Source organism: Lepidochelys kempii, chromosome 25 (genome assembly GCF_965140285.1).
Source record: "Lepidochelys kempii isolate rLepKem1 chromosome 25, rLepKem1.hap1, whole genome shotgun sequence".
NCBI classification, from domain to species: Eukaryota; Metazoa; Chordata; order Testudines; family Cheloniidae; genus Lepidochelys; species Lepidochelys kempii.
The window spans coordinates 14,026,466-14,042,903 of NC_136404.1; the positions used below are offsets into that span (position 1 = coordinate 14,026,466).

Here is a 16,438-nt window from a genome sequence, read left to right on the forward strand (position 1 = left end):
CAGAGGTAGGAAAAGTATTTTAGCCACAAGATTTCCCTCAAATTTCAAGATGGTTCAGATCTAGGGCTTCCCTCGTGTCGGGATCTAAGAGGGTCTAGTTTGATGCTAACAGAGAAGGTGACGGATGGTAAGGGATGGCGTAAAATGTATTAAATCATGGAGCCCGTGTCTCTGCCAGGGCAGTGAGTAGATGTCTCAGTGCATTCCAGGCTGCAGGACAAAGGATCAAAAGCCACCTCTCGATGCAGCCAGTGCTAGGCCTGCCAGGCAAGGGCCAGGTCTGTTGCCCAGGCTCCCTTCCACTGAGGCCTGCGGGTGGTGCGGGATAGTTCCAGGGTGCTGCAAAGGGCAGGTGCTCTTCCAGGCATCATGAGGGGCATGCTGGGGGAGGGAGCAGGGCACTACACTTGGGTTCAACAACCGTTGGCCTCCAACAGCGAGCCCAGGCGAATTCTTGGAATTCCTCCACTGACCTGGGGCCAGGAGCTTATCAGGGCAATGCAGCCCGTGGTCTCCTGGCTGCTCCGGCAGCGTCACCCCTCCCTGCCCCCAGCCCGTCACTTGCGTAGTTCAAAAACACGCTCGCTCACCAACACCAGCCCAGCCGAATGCCCCCTAAGAGGTCTCCATGGCCATGGGGAACCGGAACGCCCACGCTGGAGGGTCCCTTTGACAGTACGTGCATTGTGCTCTGGGTGGGGTGGGAGGGCAGGATCAAGGGTGGGACCTCGTTAGCCTTTGCCGCTCCTGTATAACTTTCTACTGCTACTAATAATAAGCCTAGCTCTTCTATAGCGCGTGTAGCCAGGACTCTCAAACGCTTACCCTGCCCTGGATGCGTCGTCTGTACGCCAGTCCCGCGAGGGTGAACGTGCTCACGTGTGTGTGAATGGGTCTGCGTGTGTGTTTGTGTGTGCGTGTGTACCTGTGGGAGTGCGTGCGGATGCCTGTGGCTGCTCGGTGTGTACGTTTTGGTCAGGATTCAAGCATAAAAGGAGCAAGAACCAAGCCCGCTGGGTTTGAATAGAGTATGTGATGTCAAGTCTGGGCAGGGCCCGGGGGCTGCTGGGTAACAGAGGATGTGGTGCTTGGTCTGGGGAAAGCCCCGGGGGCTTCTGGGGAATAGAGGAGGCGATGTCGGGTCTAGGCAAAGGCCCCAGGGGCTGCTGGGTACTAGCGTGTGCGGCGCTTGTAACGAGGTGACGGGGCTACTTCTGGCCTCTCTCTGCAGTCGTGCTCCCAGCCACGAACTGGAGGGCAGGGGGAAGTAAGGAGCAGGGAGCAGGGCCTGGGGAGGGTTGGTGTGGTGCCCCATTACTTCCTTGGCTTCTCTCCCAGGCTTGGGAAGCAGTAAGTCAGATCTTGTGTTCATCGTCCATGTTGCTGGCAACAATACATTGCTGAGGAAATTATTACAGAGAGTGCGGGTTGCTGTGGGCTGAGTGCGGGGGCTGTCCGTGGTCTCTCATCCCCTCCCTCCTCCACTCCTAGGCCGCCAATGCTCTGCTCATTCTAACCCGCAAACTCCAGGGCAGTGAATCCCACAGCTGGCAGAGGCTTGCCCCAAACCTTCCCTTCCCCGGCCACCTGCTTTACTGCTCCCCATAGAGAATCCTCTTCCAGCTCTGTTTGGAGCCACAATGCTACCCAGTGACCACTATGGGAATCCCCAGGGTGGGGGACCTTCCTTGGGGAATCCCACCATCCGCTGAGCCACTCAGCATCACCAAACTCCCCTTCACATTTACACACGCCCCATTCGCTGTCTGTCCCCTTCCCCCTGCCCCTTTTCTCATAGGAAGAGCCAAGAATAGAACCCAGGAGTCCTGGTGCCACTGTCCCTTACTGTCAGCACTAACCCATATCCCTCCATCAGCCCAAGAGTTAGGGCTTCTTCTCATGCTCCGCTCCCCGGGCTCCCTGGGAGTGGGGCAGGGAGTTTAGGAACCTGACCATTCATTCAGGGGTCGTAGAGGGTGCAGATCAGGAATATGGTTGTGACATTGTCCCCTCTCAAAGCACGGAGTGCTGCGTGTGTGGATCCCGTGCATGTGTGACGTACGGGGAGTTGTGCGTGAATCCTTGGGCGGGGGATCATCCAGGGACATATTTCCTGCCTGCCCGCCCCACTGCACAAAAGCCAGAAGCAGGGAGCCAGAAGCAGCATAAAAATCTCATGCTGTTTGTTGAGGCTTCCCTTTGTAGACTTCACAGCACTTTGGAAAGGTGGGGAAGTATCATTATCCCCAATTTACAGATGGGGAGACTGAGGCACTGAGCTGGGACGTCACTTGTGCGCTGCCAGCAGGTCTGTGATAGAACTGGGCAGAAGGTATTTCCTGCCTGCCCCTCCTATGTCTCACCCACTTGGCCACGCTGCCCCCGGGCCAAGTCTTCCAAAAGTGACTCTGGTCTCCGAGTGCCCAGCTTCTGACACTTTACAGGAGCTTGATCTGCTGAGCACTGTCTGGCAATCGGGCTCCTTTAATGTGTCTCATGCTGAGCACCCCAAAAATGGAGTCAACCCAGATCGCTAGTCCCTAGGGTCCTTTCCCATCCAACACTACATTGCAACAGCGCAGGGGGCAGCATCACAGACATAGGGAAATGTTTTCAAAGGCCCACTTTGGAGTCTAAGTCCCGTTGACTTTCAACAGAACTTTACCCCCGGAAGTGGAGATCCTCAAAAGGATTGAAGTGCCTGACTCCCACGCACTTCCTATTGAGGCTTTGGTCTTTGGAAAACGTTCCCACTCCGATCCAGTGCCAGGAGCCTGCTCCAGCTGGCGGCTCAGGAGGGCACATTGGGGCACATTGACGTGTGCAGCGCTCACCGCTTGCTGACACCCACCCACATTCCACAACAGCCACTCCCAGCAGGGACTTTTGACTCCTGGACAGGAGATAAGCTGCAGGAGGGTGATAAATTTCCAATCTCTGTGTAGTCAGGAGCTATAAAGGAAGGATAATTACCCACCAGTATGAAATGAGAGAGTCATAAGAATTCAGCTGAGTATAAACCCTTGGGAACTGCAGCTGCATTGGATTTCGGTTGCCAGTGTGCAACGGGCCCAATCCATCCCTGGAGTCAATCGCCTTACACCTGCTGACCCAGTGACTCTCTCTAAGCAGGTCAGTGTCCGTGCAGTGAAAAGCCTATGGGAGCCACTCAGACCTGCTATGAGCAGAGATGGCTTCAGTGAAAGTGGCATTGCACCTGCTCTCTCCAGGTGTGAATTTGACCCTTTCAGCTGGGGGCAGTGGCTGCCCAGAAGGTCTGCAGAACTGTCTTCCGAACGAGTCTGAAATAGCTCCAGGGGACTCTTTTGCTTGGAGCAGATGTTCTGCACCAGTCACGCAGTAGGAAGGGCTGCAGATACCATTGCCAGAGAGGGGGTGTTGCAGTTAGAGTAGGGGATGGGGAGTCAGGACTCCTGGGTTCTCATTCAGGGAAGGGAATGGTGGGTCGTGATTAGGAGTGGGACTCGGGACTCCTGGCCTCTACTCTCAGCTCTGGGAGACGAGTTCCATTCTACACACTAGTCTCTTGTGCTAATCTGTCAATCAATTTCCCCCACTATAAAATGGGGTGTCATAATATTTACCTAATCTCCAGCTGGGAGGCTGAATTAACTGTATTTGCAAAGGAGGAACAGCTGTGCAAAGTTCTCTAGTGGCTGGCAGAGCTGTCCCTCACATAACTCAAACATGGGGCTTGTCGTTTCTTTGTGCCGGATGCGTTTAAACCCCCTGAAATGTCTAGCCTTAGCAGGTGACACCAGGTTACTGACCGCAGCAACATCACAGCTGGGAGAGATGCAGCTGCATCAGAGCGGCTCTTTCACTGAGCTGTACAAGGCATTACAAGAGCCAGTGGTTGGCAGCTGAAGCTGCAGGCTAGAAATAAGGTGCAAATATTTAAAAGTGAGGGGCATTAATCATTGAAACAACTGATCTAGGGTGCTGGGGGATCCTCAAGCGCTTGACATCTTTACAGCGAGACTGGGTATCTTTGTAAATGATCTCCTCAAACAGAAGCTATGGGCTTGATCCAGGAATCGTGGGTGAGTTTCTCTGTCTTGAGTTATACAGCTTGTCAGACTAGATGATTGTAAGGGCGTCAAGAGCCTGATGGTGTCAAGAGCCTGTGAACCTATAGTCAAGGTTGTGAAGAGATGTTGTGAAGGCCAGGACTATAACGGGGTTCAAAAAAGAACTAGATAAGTTCATGGAGGATAGGTCCATCAGTGGCTATTAGCCAGGATGGGCAGGGATGGTGTCCCTAGTCTCTGTGTGCCAGAAGCTGGGAATGAGCAACAGGGGATGGATCACTTGATGATTCCCTGTTCTGTTCATTCTCTCCGGGGCACTTGGCATTGGACGCTGTCGGAAGACAGGATACTGGGCTAAATGGACCTTTGGTCTGACCCAGTCTGGCCGCTCTTATGTTCAAGGTGCAATATACTTACTTTGAGCCTGATGCAAAACCTCCTGAAGCTATTTCTATTAACTTCAGTGGGCTTTGGATCAGGCTCTTACTTGTTATGTGTAATCAAGTCTCCTTCTAGTGTCCCCAGCTACTATAACAGGTGGCTACTTATGACCCCTGGATGGTGCGTCCCCTTTAGTTCAAATGGAGAACTCTGGTTTTGGTGTTGAAAGGTTCATTCCTGCTGACTTGTGTGGCAAGGATTATTACATAGGTACATCGGCATTCCAGCCACGCCCCAATACATAAATGAATCCACTGCGTAGATCTCTATGGAGCACCCCATCCCTGAGAATTGTGTGCTCCACTGATCGACCCAGGATGCAACATAGCTCCTGAAAAAACACAGGAGGTAACTGGTTTATAGTCACCGGAGGATTAGCATAGATACTCCTGCTGCCATCACCACCCTCAGTAGGTTTCATAATGAACAATTGGCATGAGAAGGCATAAAAGCCAAGGTCAAGGGCTGGAATTTATTTCAGTTTTGCACGATACTTGGGTTAAAGTTTGCTGCATTTTATGAGCCATGGAACTACGTTTATGATCCACACCCTTTCGATCATTTCAAATATATGTCCTAGTTGCTGGCGCTTATCTTTCCCTGGCTCCAGAGGGGGAAATCTGCAAGGGCTATAAAATGTGACTGCTAAATGACATGCTTTTTCCAGCTACAGTTTTATTCCCCTTTCCTGTCTGAGCTTGGTTGTCTTTCCCTGCCTAGGCCTTCTCTAACTACGATCCCACTCCCTTCATTTCTGAACATCCTGTGTCCATAACGCACCCATGGGCTAACATAATCATTGTGCTAAGCACCGCAGCCTTATAGCCTGTGGCAGACCTCCGACCTTGTCCGCATGGGTCCCGCGCTTCCAGGCGGTTTATGCTAGCTTCAGAGGCTCACTGCAACCCTCCACGTAGCCCTTCTCTCTCTAAGGCCAGGGATACAGTCTACTGAGCCCTTTTCATCATAAGCCAGCAATGGAGGTTGGTGAGAGAACTCCCACAGTCTCTGTTGTTCCTAGGGCCTCATGCCAAAACAGTTTAGCCTCCTGTCCTGACAGGGGCCTGTCTTCCCCTCCCAGGAGGTGTTTCTGTAGTGGTGGGTTGGGGGGAACCCAGGCCCGCCCTCTACTCCGGGTCCCGGCCCAGGGACCCTAATGGTAGCAGCTGTTGGCAGCCAACCTTTTACTGCCAGAGTTGCTACATTTCCCTGGTCCGTTTCCCAGCAGCTCTCCTGCTTCTCCCTTCTTCACCCTTACTAATGACTTGAGGATGTCTTCATTAACCAGCCCTTCAGCCACACTTCCGCTCCTCTCTGCCTGACTGGAGCGAGCCCTTTTATATTATCAGAGGGGCCTTAATTAGAGTCAGGTAGTCACATTAGATGAATGGCCTCACCTGACTCTGCAGGTTAATTGGAGTCAGGTGTTCTCATTAGCCTGGAGCAGCCCCTGCTCTGGTCAGTCAGGGAACAGGAACCTGTTCATCCAGTGGCCAGTATAGCTGCCTTCTGCTCCTCTGCTGTACCCAGCTGGCCTGGGTCTCTCACAAGCCGTATACCACTTATAGCAGTAGCACTCAGATCCTCCTGCTCCAGGCACACAGGTGTGTAGCACTGAGCTAAAGGAGAATCCCTTGTGCCAGCAATATAAGGCCTATGACACACAGTTGAGCAGTCCTGATTCTCTCCAGTAGAAGGCAGTGATGTTACATACACAGCAGCCACTTCCTCAATATGTTTTCATCATATGCTGCCCCAAAATGTGTACAGTACCCAGGTGTGGTGCCACCCACAGCTTCCACAGCATTATGTGGGTTATGGCAGCTGTCACCAGGTGGCGCTGTTCCAAGTTCTGAGCGTGTGAGCAAGTTTTGATTCTTAAGAAGACGTGCAGTGTTGTTGTTAGTTGTGGCTTATGCAAGGCTTTTGTGTAGGGGCCGCTTCAGGCGAGAAGGAGCTGTGAGATCAGCACGAGAATTTACTGCCTGCCATGGACTCTGATTTCAGGCAATTCTTGATGCAGAGTTTCTCCCGGGGAAGCAGACATTAGTGTTGGGCTGAGATTCCTGGAGGATTGCCCTGCATGCTCTTTGACCACCTCTGCTCCAGAACTGGTATATATGTGTAAATAAAACAAGTTACACTTAGAATATATCCATATTCTGCGTCGCTGATTTTTCCTTCACTAGGAAGCTGACCTGCAGGGCCCTGGACATCAGCTACTGATCAGCAGAGGGTCAGAATGAAACACTAGGGTCAGGAGAATGAGCAGCATTCTCAGACTCATTTGTGACTTCTGCTTCTTGTGTTTCTCTCTAACATGTGACTTCTCTCCCCCTTTAGGGACAGCAAAACATCTTTCATGCAGAAGGCCTTCAGGTGTACGAGGAACCTGCGATTAACCCCACAGCTGAACAGCAGCTCAGAGGCCAGGAAGACGCTTCTGAAGAGCTGCCTGAGGAATCGCCCCAGGAAATGGACAGAGTCACCAGAAACCTGATCTTCCATCTCCCTCACAAGACTCCTGAATACAACACTCACCAAGGCAGCTTGTCTGCAGAACTGAGAGCCGAGAGCAGCGATGATGTGTTTGCTCCCTACAGCCAGGGCAACTGGAAGGCTGAAAATGGCCACGACTGGAGACCCAGTTATCTGCCAGAAGACAGATCTGAATTTGCAACAAACTCCCTGGATGCTGGAAGGGATCTCTGGACTCCACCTCCAGACAGAGAGTCCAAGCTAGAGGTCGTGACATCAGGGATGTTGTATGATATCAGGGCTTATAAAGAGGAGAGGAAGCCATCCAAGCTGTACTCGGGTGATGAGGAAGAGCTGAATTACCCCCTCACCCATTTGGACATCTCGCCCGAGAAAGCAAAAGAGCTTGAAGAGGAGAGGAAAGAGGTAATCCAAAGCCAGGTGGTGAGGAGAAGCTCCACCATGGCTGAGAAGTGGAACTCCATAGAGGAGCTGGATTCTCTAAGCACGGGCTCAGCCGGTAAAGGTGAGGCGAAGCAGGGAGGAGGCTATGCCACCAGCTTTGCCCTTTGCTTTTATAGCCGTTCCCCAGAGCAAGTGAGGACACCCGTCGACCCTGAAAACATAGACAGGGAGCAGATCAACTTTGCTGCTGCCCGGCAACAGTTCCTCATGCTGGAAAAGACTAACCCAAGCACGGTCTTCAGCCCGAGGCAAAAAGTTATGTCTCCAAAGCCAGAACCAGCTCAGAACACCTCTGAGGGAGAGTGGCACTGCGCTGAGGGCGTGTTGAAGATGTTTATGGACTATGACGATGCTGACGCACCCAGCCAGAGAGAGATCAACGGGTATGATGTGGCATACGAGACACCCATGGCGGAGGAGCTGTATGCTCCCAAAAAGACTGGTATAGAAAGGGAAGATCCCAATGGGAGAACAGCCAGCTTGACCAAAGCATCTTTCAGAGATGACCTGGACTCCGGCTTGGGTGAAATGTCCAATGAGTCCAGCGTGGGTTACATTAGCGATGGAAGCATGTCCAATGAGATCTTCGACACTCAGATGGATTTGAAGGCCGGCAACCAGGATCCTGCCAAACAGCTGAAGGCCAGGGATGAGACGCCCATTGAACGGGAAATCCGCTTGGCAATGGAGAGGGAGGAAAGCCTACGGAAAGAGAGAGGGATCCAGAGACTGAGGAGCAGCAATGAGCTGGTGGAAATCCAGACCAAGCCCCTCCTTTCCACTTCTCTCTCTTTATCTTCCTCCAGGAAAGCGAAAGACAAAGGCCGTGTTTCCTTTTACGTCCAGAGGGAGATCGAGCAGGAAACCAAGCGGGAAGAAGATCTGAAGAAGGAAGGGAGGCTACTGGGGATGTACGACAAGGGGGCGCAGCAGGAACTGGGTGAGCGCAAGAAAGTATTTGAGCAGGAGGATGCCTTCCCGGCCCCACACAAACCAGAGTTTGCAAAGAAATCAGACGACCTAAGGGGAACCCTGAACAGCAAATTTCCACTACAGCAAGCTGTGGATGGCAGCTTTGGTCCCACGGAGAGCACCACAGATGGAAAGACAGTCCCTAACCACAACGTGAATCTAATAAGCTTCCAGGCTTATCAGCCACATTCCACGCTAAACACTAGTAAGAGAAGCACGGTGGATGGGCTGCTGTCATGCAGTCAGCCCTCCGGCAGCTGCAGCAAATTGGTGGATGAGGATTCCTTTGGGGCAAGGCGCCCCAGCCCTACAGAAAGGACAGATTCCACAGCAAGTCCGGAGGGGAGGGTCAGGGTGCACAAGGAATACTTCGCCACTCCGTTCTGGAAACCCAAGATCTCCTTTGTGAGTGACCAGGGGACGCAGGGCCTGCTCGGAAAGGAAAAGATGCTGGAGCCAGCGGGCACCCAGGAGGACCAGTACACCCTAAGGAAGGGCAAGCCCCAGACGTCTTGGCTGATCGAGGAGGAGATCCGAAGGGCTCTGCAGAGGGAACAGGAGCTGCAGGAGCAGTGGAGGCATAGGCTGCTGACTGACAGCTCCTCTCCAGCCAGCAATGACAGCTCTGCCCGGGAGAAGGGCTTCCGGTCTCAGCTTTCATCTCAGAGTTCAGGTGAGGAGAGAGAGACAGAACTATGGGGCTTCACTCCCTTGGGGTGACATTCAGCCCCCTGCAGAGGGCCAGCGTGAGTCCTATGCATCACCAATGTCCTTATGCCCCGGGATTCTTGGTGACAGTAGGGCCCCTTTTATCTGCCCTGGCTGCATAAAGGGGGACCTTAGAGTGAGTGGAAACAGCCCCGGGGACAATGTTTGCCCCCCTTTCCCCCGAACACACTCAGGCAGCCTCCCCGTCTGGCCCAGTTCCCAGTATAGCAGGTGGGTTGGAGCCATGGCCAAGAGCTATTCTGTGCTTCCAAAGGTCCCTAGGGGACCATGGGAACCATTGGGCAGGTTCCTGCACAGGCCCAGAATTGGGGGAACACAATCAGCCTACCTCACCTTCCCCCCATGCTTGTCCTAAGCCCAGGAATGGAGTAATTGAGAACCAGGTCTTTAGGCTCTAGATGGTGCACAAAGTTGGTGCTGGCCCTCTGAGCAGAGAGGAGTTTTGCCTTTAATGGATATCCAAGGAGCCTGCAGCCTAAGAGAAGGGCTCACAAGGGGTTAAGCGCTGGGCCCAAACTGGGACCCCAAATCCATGCTCCCCTACCCCACCCCGCCGCTTCCCACGTTTGAATTGAAATCCAGATCCAGAGTTCATGGCTCAAGCCCCATCTCCAGCGAACAAGCATCTCCCCAAGGAGCGCCTCCCGGTCTGACTCAGGCCGATGCCGCGCCAGGGCACCTTCCCCTGTTTGCTCATTCCTCTCCCGTGTCAGCCTCCCACACCCCTTGGAATCCAGTCTCGTCTTGCAAGCTGCCCAGCTGCAACCAAACAAACAGAGTAAAGGTTAAAAATGCCACATCCCCTCCACACCTCTGGGGCAAACATCCCTGAAGGCAGGACTGGGTGCGGGGGCAAAGAAACTCCTCCCTGCAAGGACTTGCTCAGCTCTCCAATAGGATGCCTGTATCCTGTTAGCAAACAATGCCTGGTGTCTCTACGACACTTAATCCTCCTTAGGCAGGGATTCCATTACTGGAGCACAGAGCGGCTCGATCCAGAGCCCACTGACATCCCTGGGAGTCTTTCCGTCGATTTCCCTGGGCTTTGGATCCAGCCCAGATTGCCTGGGCGGAGGCAGTGATGGGGTGGAGAAAGCATAGAGGACGGTCTTAATAGAATTAGGGATGGGTCAGAACAGGGACAGCAGACCCAAGACACCTCTGGATTATGGGGGTGCTCCGCTGCGGGTCGGAACTCTGGGCCCAGGCCAAAGCAAAACTCCTGAGACCTTGCACCTGTTTTTATATCCTATGGGCCCAATGACCTGTGAAAACACATCCCTGGTACCGGATCCCTTTGCACGTGTATCTTTCTCTTTAAGCCGCCTCGGGCACCGCTGACAGCTACTGGGTGACCGAATCACCCGTATTCGCTCCTGCCTCGCACCAGTCAGGGACGCTGGGGTCAGCCCTTTCACCTAATGTGCCCAGTCCCTATCAGGGCTACACAGGCAGACATGCCTCTGAAACAGCCTCTGACGGTCCCACGGGGCCCCCGTGGGATGAGAAGAAGAAGAGGAAGCTGAAGGAAGACAGGAAGGTGAGTGCTCCAGTCTGGCAGCCTCGGGGCCGGCCTGGATCACAGTCACTTTCTAGCAGCAGGCTGGGGTGTGGGAAGCATGGCCGTGCAGTTGCTCAGGTATAAAAGGCAATAAAATGTTGTCGATGTTGTGGGTGGTGCTGGCTGTGAGAGGAGAGGCTGAGCCTCCCAGGCTGCCCTGTGTCATTTGGAACCCTGCCACTTGGATGGTTGGCAAAGCTGTAGGTTAAGGCACCAGGCCAGGGCTTAGGCAACCTGGGGTCTATTCCGGGCTCTGCTGCAGATTCCCCGGGTGTGACTCAGCTCAGCTCCCCGCCTGTGAAACCTGCCTATTTCCTGGGCCTGTGGGGAGGATACATGCATCAGTGGGTGCCCAGATCCTGCAGGGAGGGAGGCTGGCCGGATGGTGCAGCAGCTGCACTGACTGAGGGGCTGTCAGTGCCGCAATCAGAGGGCGACTGCACGTGTCGCTCTCCCCACGCAAGCCTGGATTCCGCTAGCAATAGCAGTGAAGCTGTGGCAGCATGGGCTAGCCGCTTGAATACGTCCCCAAGGGGCTGGGTGGGCTTGGACCCATGCTGCCACCTCACTGCTATTGTTCTGGGAGCTAGGTAGATCAGTGCTAGCTTGGCCACGGCCACGCATGCTGCCGTCACGCCTCCGACGGCAGCGTTGACGTGCCCTTCGCCACTGCGGAGGTGTGGGTTCCCCTCCCCACCCAGCGAGCTCTGCAGTGGGAGCTATGCCTGTGCCCTATTCCTCCCCACCCACTCTGGGACGGCTGGCAGTGTGTGGGGTCTGTGCTCCACAGCCCCATCGTGCCTCGCCTCCTTGAACCTTCCCCTCCACACACACTTTATGCAGACCCAGCACAATCCATCTCTGTAGGGGGTTTGCCCCTCGTGCCTGGTTTCTCTTGATCACCCACCCTGTTTCTCTGCCAGGTTCCTTTCATCTGACCTTTTGTTTCCCCCTCTTGCAGTATGCAAGCATTGAAGCAAGTGATGACGTCAACACAGAGGTAAAGTACATCAGACTCTTCAGCGCTGCCTCTGGACTTCCTCTGTCTTCTCTGACCCACCTCCCTCCCTGCAAATACCCACAGGGTTCAGACCACGTCTGCATTTCTCTGGCACCCATTTCCATGGCCCCTTCTAGCCAGGAAGATTTCAATCACTGAGCAGGGCTCCGAATGTCAAGTCCCATTCCAACAGGCACTTCATGAAAGAGAACTGTGAGGGCACCTGCGTGTGTGGCTGTGGAATGCACAGGGCGTGGTGGTTGGCAGGGAGAGGGATAACAAGCCTATCCTTGCACAGTGAAGCTGCTTTGTCTGGCTTTGCATGGAGGAAGTTATTCCATTGTGAGAGGAATAGAAGTTTTTTTTCTAAACAGTCTCTCACTCCAAGGTCAGACTGTGCTAGGAGCCAGCCTCAGCAGGGTGAAGGGACACTCCAGGAGGTTAATACTAGTAGTGAGTTCATTAGGAATGGGCCTGATCCAAACACCCTCCAGCACTGGGGAAGATCAGATGGGAATCCAGCTCCCGGAGGCTGAGACACTTCTTGGCTGAGCCTGGGTCTCGGAACAATTTTGGGAAGTCCTGATTTGAGTCTCAAGCCAACTCTATGTTTAGTTTTGTGAGCTCAGGCTGTGGGGAGCCTTCATTTATTCATCCTCTTGGGCACACATCCCAAATGCACCATGTTAAATTCCTAAAGTTTGAAGTCATCCGATGGAAAAGGAACGTTACTAAAATATACCTGAAATGGACAGGGCCTTAACTCTCTGCTACTCTGCACCTTGTGTTGTCGTTGACATCTGTGCCAAATAGGGGTGACCAGATGTCCCGATTTTATAGGGGCAGTCCTGATATTTGGGACTTTGTCTTATACAAGCACCTATTGCCCCCCACCCCCATCCCGATTTTTCACACTTGCTGTCTGGTCACCCTAGTGCCAAAGGGATACTCAGCCGGAATGGTAGCAGATTACACCCATCTGGCACAGATGGCATAAGGTGATGGGCAGCAGTGAACCAGGCCTGTAGTGTTCAATGCCCGTCCACACAGTGGCTTAGGCCTGGCATACGCTGGAACGTTGCAGAGAGCTGGTCTCTGCTGGGGATAGAAAATTCTTCTCCAAACTTCACGTATTAATAAAGAGCATCTTCAGTGCCAAACAGCTGAATTGGGCTGACTAAACACAGCACTTAGGCAACAAAGATGTCTCCAAGCATGAGAGCGGGGCCTCATGAGAGAGAGGAGTGGGCTGCCAGAGACACCTCCAAGAGTGAACGCTCCTGGAAAAGAAGAGGAAGGACAGTCTGGTGGTTAGTAGCCTGCAACCTGGGAGTCATGGAGTTTAAAGCCAGAGGGGACCACTAAATCAACTGGTCTGAACTGCTGTATATCACAGGGCAACACCACCCAGCACTTGCTCACTAACCCAACAATCGAAATGAGAACAAACTATTAGAGCTTACAGGAGATTAGATGTTATGTGCCACAGGCAGAGAAGGAGGAGCCTGAGACCCTCACAATGGCAGGGAAATAATTAAGTGAGACTCAGGTTCAATTTCCTTCTCTGCCACAGCCTTCCTGCATGACCTTGGGCAAATCACTTAGTCTTTCTTTTCCTCAGTTCCACATCTGTAAAATAGGGATAATAGCACTGCCCTGTCTCATAGGGGGTGTTGGGATGATAAATACATTAAAGAGTGTGAAAAGCTTAGACATTACAGTAATGGGAGCCATGTAAGTATAATAGATAGATCCTGCTTTCTCCTTCTGCACAGGGGGGCAGAATTTAGCTGAACAGATGTATCAGCAGCCCGGCCCTACTCAGTGCTTGTTTAAGGCACTTTCCCTGCAACATCTGTCTCTGATCAGTGGAACTTCCTGTGTCCAGAGGTTTATAGATACGGTCACAGTGATTCTGATTTCACTTGCTTGCTGTCAGTCCATCTGTCCTGTGCAGGGTGGAAAATTATTGGGATTAACCCTGTGCATGTAGAAATGTGTAACTAGCGGGTCAGTCTGGCAGATGTGCCTGGTTCAAAAGAAAAACTCCCACTGATTTCAATGGGAGCAGGCCTGGTACCTTATCACCACCTCCCTCTGTAAAGGCCTGATTTTTAAAAAGTGGCCTCCAACTTAATTCTCAGGTGCCCAACTTGAGTCACCACGACTCAAATTTTCCATGAGCTGCGGGTGGTCAATTTTTCTGAAATCAAGACAGAAACGTGTCAAATTGGGCACTCAGAACTTAAGACAATTCAGATCAGTGGCTGCTGCTGAAAATTTTACGCCTAAGATTTAGGGGGAGCGTGGGGACAGTGGGAGGAAGGCAAGGTCAAGGAACAAACCACAATCTTGTAAAAATAAAAAGCCAGTGCATAGGAATCTGTCTATAATTTTGTGTTTAATTTTAGATTTTAGAAAGCACCCGAGTGACTCGCCACAAGAATGCCATGGCCGAACGCTGGGAATCAGGACAGTTCTTCAACAAAGATAATGCCTGATGAAGCTCTAGCAGCCAAGGAAAGAGCAGACTTTGCTTTGTATTTACATTTACTCCGCTTTGGATTCAATCTACGCTAAGTACAAACCATCCAATTGTTTCTCCACGTGATGATTGTAAGAATCACGGACTTTTGCAAATTGTATATGTTTAAATCTCAAAAGGCGACTGTTTAAAAATTTTAGCTTGTGCTTGTACCCCCACCCGCCAAAGGAATATTTTTAAGGTGGAAAAATGGATCACTTTATTTTAATCTTCTCTGCAAGTAGATGGCTAGATAAAATGAAACACGGACTGTAATTTAACTCCGAGCTGTGTCCCTGTAGCTGGCAAAAGGAGTTATTTCTGAAGCTGTTTTAGGTGCTTACCTGCCACACCATTAGAACTTCCCTTGATATACAGATGTCTTTGGATCTTCACAAGCATTGAAATGGGAAACAGAGAAGAAGTCAGGTTTCAGAGTAGCAGCCGTGTTAGTCTGTATTCGCAAAAAGGACTTGTGGCACCTTAGAGACTAACCAATTTATTTGAATATAAGTTTTCGTGAGCTACAGCTCACTTCATTGGATGCAGAAGAAGTTGATATGATCTGCAGAGATGCAGTGGTATATAAAATATATATATTAATGCTGTTGTTTATTTTGCTAATAATTTATTAAAGAGTCATACCTCCTCCCCTCATTCGTTCCAGCCTGTCTTGTCAGTAGAGATGTTCAGGTGAGGTTGTGTTGGGGATTTGAAAGTGTGCGTGTTTAGGGAGAATGGGGGGAGGGGAGGGAAAAGTAGGGGAAAGAACCCTTGAACTGCAGAGACAAGCTTTCCTGGAGGAAGGGGAAAGTCGGAATTCCCAGGAGGTCTTTTTATGTCTGGCCCCAGGCATTCAAAAAGCAGAGGTGCTACCCCGCTCACAGGAGCGGGAAAATATAAGCAAATTTCAAGGGTACTAACTAGGGCTGTCAAGTGATTAAAAAAATTAATTGCGCAATTAATCGCACGACTAAACAATAATATTTGTGGGCATTTTCTACATTGTCAAATGTATTGATTTCAATTACAACACAGAATACAAAGTGTAAGTGCTCACTTTCTATTTATTTTTGACTATGTTAAAGAGATTGCACTACAGTACTTGTATGAGATTAATTGAAAAATATGGTTTCTTTTGTTGCTCATTTTTACAGTGCAAATATTTGTACTCAAAAATAATATTATACACTTTGTATTCTGTGTAGTATTAGAAATCGATATATTTGAAAATGCAGAAAAACATCCATAAATATTTAATACATTTCAAGTAGTATTCTATTGTTTAACAGTGCGATGAATAGTGATTAATTTTTTTGCGTTCGTTGCATGAGTAAACCGTGATTAATGGACAGCCCTAATACTAACATAACCGCCCGGCACATCCATCTTCCAGAAGAAGGATCCGAGTCTGCTGGCCCAGTCCATGTTATGAACAGACCACTAGGGGGCTCCAGAGCAGCAGCAAAAGCAGGATTTTCAGGAAGGTGGATACATTTCTTGAAGCAGCCACAATAGGGAACTGAAGGGCAGTAGTCAAAAGTACCCTTCCTTAGGCTGAAATTCACCTCGGTGGAGAGGGCCCAGTGACAGACTCAATCTCTCACTTGGAGCTGATGTAAATGACGACACAAGGCTGAGAGTAATGGAAAATGGGGCCTGTGGAGCTTCCACCAAATTGTCTCACCAGGGAAGGGAGAGGGTGGAACAGGCAGGAGAATTCAAGAGAACTCCCACTGAAGCACCGGCTTGTCGCCGCTAGAGATCTACATCCAAATTCTGACTCGCGGTAACAGTTTCAAAAGCACCTGTGTGATTTAGGAGCCTAAATCCCATTGGTTTTCAATGAGATTTAGGCTCCTAGGGCCCAGATCCTCAAAGGTATTTGTGGCGACAACTCCCACTGAAGTCAATGGGACATCGCTGCCTCATACCCTCTAAGAGCCTATGCAGCTATTGAACATAGGACTTCGGCTCATCTTACCGTACATCATAAGTGAAATGAGCGTGAAGTTCTCGTTCAAATCAATGTTGCTCCATTCTCTCAAACCCACCATGCAGCACGACGCTGTCTCTATTTAAGAAAAGCCCAGGCTCTGGATGGAGCTCCTTGGAAGTCAACAGTAGAAACGAATGGGGGGGGGGGACGCCAGCACACCATCTGCTTGGACGAGCCCTGGTCTAAGCCAGCGCTATCAACCTCAGCTCTAAAGTCA

At 51.2% G+C, this 16,438-nt stretch overlaps 1 protein-coding gene across 1 annotated transcript; it reads left to right on the forward strand.

The window, feature by feature from the left end:
• The first annotated feature begins 498 nt into the window (after positions 1-498).
• Positions 499-14,875, forward strand: MISP (mitotic spindle positioning). The gene is made up of 5 exons (XM_073324693.1): positions 499-675; positions 6,837-9,081; positions 10,460-10,677; positions 11,660-11,698; positions 14,110-14,875. Exons 1-5 carry the CDS (start codon positions 499-501, stop codon positions 14,197-14,199), a joined length of 2,769 nt encoding a protein of 922 aa, XP_073180794.1. The 3' UTR covers positions 14,200-14,875.
• The last annotated feature ends 1,563 nt before the right edge of the window (positions 14,876-16,438 follow it).